The sequence below is a fragment of the Alosa alosa genome, chromosome 5 (assembly GCF_017589495.1).
Source record: "Alosa alosa isolate M-15738 ecotype Scorff River chromosome 5, AALO_Geno_1.1, whole genome shotgun sequence".
Lineage (NCBI taxonomy): Eukaryota > Metazoa > Chordata > Actinopteri > Clupeiformes > Clupeidae > Alosa > Alosa alosa.
The window spans coordinates 35,844,029-35,846,528 of record NC_063193.1 but is presented as its reverse complement, the minus strand read 5'-3'; the positions used below and the strand labels follow the sequence as shown (position 1 = coordinate 35,846,528).

The 2,500-nt window shown below is 48.4% G+C and overlaps 1 protein-coding gene across 1 annotated transcript in view; it reads left to right on the top strand.

The window, feature by feature from the left end:
- LOC125295317 (regulator of G-protein signaling 3-like) overlaps window positions 1-2,500 on the top strand; it is an 82,727-nt gene that overhangs the window by 44,720 nt on the left and 35,507 nt on the right. Inside the window, 1 exon segment of the mRNA XM_048244584.1 lies at window positions 2,111-2,243. Within this exon segment, the coding sequence (XP_048100541.1) occupies window positions 2,111-2,243 (133 nt within the window).

The following is a 2,500-nucleotide window of genomic DNA, read 5'->3' as shown; positions in this document are numbered from 1 at the left end:
GTGCATCAGTGGAGACATCAAACCATGTGACTGGCCTGAGGGCTGGGACTCTGAGGGGCATTATAGAGGGGCAAGAGAGCTATGCCAAAAGAGTCTGAGGGGTATTATAGAGTCTGAGGGGTATTATAGAGCTATGCCAAAAGGGTCTGAGGGGTATTATAGAGTTTGAGAGGTAATATAGAGTTTGAGGGGTATTATAGAGTCTGAGGGGTATTATAGAGCTACGCCAAAAGGGTCTGAGGGGTATTATAGAGCTATGCCAAAAGGGTCTGAGGGGTATTATAGAGTTTGAGAGGTATTATAGAGTTTGAGGGGTATTATAGAGCTATGCCAAAAGGGTCTGAGGGGTATTATAGAGTTTGAGGGGGGTATTATAGAGCTATGCCAGAAGGCTCTGTTCAGGGTGGAGAGGTGACCCAGTTCCCGCAGGCCTGAGTGAGTCATGTGGAGTTTGCACTGTTTCAGCTGAGCAAATACCAGAGGCTGAGCGCTCCTGTGTCCTGAGGCGCAGCTCATCATTAATGCATTGTGGACTCGTGTTGTTCCAGGAGTGTCAGTGTGTGTTCGGGTGGTGTGTGTATTCCAGGAGAGTCTCAAGGCTGAAGAATGGTGCTCTGCCAGCGCTGTTGAATTTACACACACACACACACACACACTTCAGGCTGCAGCAAAGACAATGACTCTGGCCCACACAATAGGCTGTCCAGGCTCTGGACGAAGAGGTTTGCTGAGGGTCTAACGCGCATGACCACATGACCAGCCATGAAGAGCTGGAATTTACACTCAAGGAATCATTTCAGATTTGTTTAGATTTAAAGAATTAATTAAGATTGTTTACGTAGATTTAAGGAACAATTTAAGAGCTTGACTTTAGCTTCAAAGAGTCATTTAAGAGCTGGTGTTTTGGTTCAAGTTAAGATGGCTTGAGGATGACCAATAAAAGGCCCCTGGCTGCTGCTTAGTGTATTCCTCTCAGAACTAAAGGGTGTTCTGAGCCTTCAGAATTTGAGTTTGGAACCAAAGGATTGGGTGTGAGTGTGTGTGTGTGTGAGTCTAATTGTCCTCCATGTGTCTGTGGTGTGAGTGTGTGTGTGTGTGAGAGTCTAATTGTCCTCCATGTGTCTGTGGTGTGTTGTGTGTGTGTGTGTGTGTGTGTGTGTGTGTGAGTCTAATTGTCCTCCATGTGTCTGTGGTGTGTGAGTGTGTGTGTGAGTCTAATTGTCCTCCATGTGTCTGTGGTGTGTGAGTGTGTGTGTGTGTGTGTGTGAGTCTAAATTAACCCATGTCTGTGGTCTGTGAGTGTGTGGAATGTGTTATTATTGTGAGTCTAATTGTCCTCCATGTCTGTGGTGTGTGTGTTTGTGTGTGTGTGGAATGTGTGTGTGTGTGTGAGTCTAATTGTCCTCCATGTGTCTGTGGTGTGTGTGTGTGTGTGAGTCTAATTGTCCTCCATGTGTCTGTGGTGTGTGTGTGTGTGTGTGTGTGTGTGAGTCTAATTGTCCTCCATGTGTCTGTGGTGTGTGTGTGTGTGAGAGTCTAATTGTCCTCCATGTGTCTGTGGTGTGTGAGTGTGTGTGTGTGTGTGTGTAGTCTTAATTGTCCCTCCATGTGTGTCTGGTGGTGAGGTGAAGTATTATTGAGTCTAATTGTCCTCCCATGTGTCTGTGGTGTGTGTGTGTGTGTGTGTGTGTGTGAGGTCTAATTGTCAGTCCATGTGTTGTCGTGTGGTGTGTGTGTGTGAGAGTCTAATTGTCCTCCATGTGTCTGTGGTGTGTGAGTGTGTGTGTGTGAGTCTAATTGTCCTCCATGTGTCTGTGGTGTGTGAGTGTGTGTGTGTGTGTGAGTCTAATTGTCCTCCATGTGTCTGTGGTGTGTGTGTGTGTGTGTGTGTGTGTGTGTGAGTCTAATTGTCCTCCATGTGTCTGTGGTGTGTGTGTGTGTGTGTGTGTGTGTGTGTGTCTAATTGTCCTCCATGTGTCTGTGGTGTGTGTGTGTGTGTGAGTCTAATTGTCCTGTGTGTGTGTGTGAGTCTAATTGTCCTCCATGTGTCTGTGGTGTGTGTGTGTGTGTGTGTGTGAGTCTAATTGTCCTCCATGTATCTGTCCCCAAGGTGACCGTCCTCAGAGGAAAAGATGGCTATGGATTCACCATCTGCTCAGACTCACCAGTGCGCGTCCAGGCTGTGGACCCAGGTCAGTGTGTGTGCTCAGACTCACCAGTGCGCGTCCAAGCTGTGGACCCAGGTCAGTGTGTGTGTGTGTGTCTGTGTGTGTGCTCCGGACGCTCACCGAGAGCGCCCAAGCTGTAGACCCAGGTCAGTGTACGTGGGTGTGTGTGTATTGTGCTCAGACTCACCGGTGTGCGGCCCAAGCTGTGGACCCAGGTCAGTGTGTGTGTGTGACATTGCTCAGACTCACCAGTGTCGCCGTCAACTGTGGACCCAGGTCAGTGTGTGTGTGTGTGTGTGTGTGCTCCAGACTCACCAGTGTAGGTCCAAGCT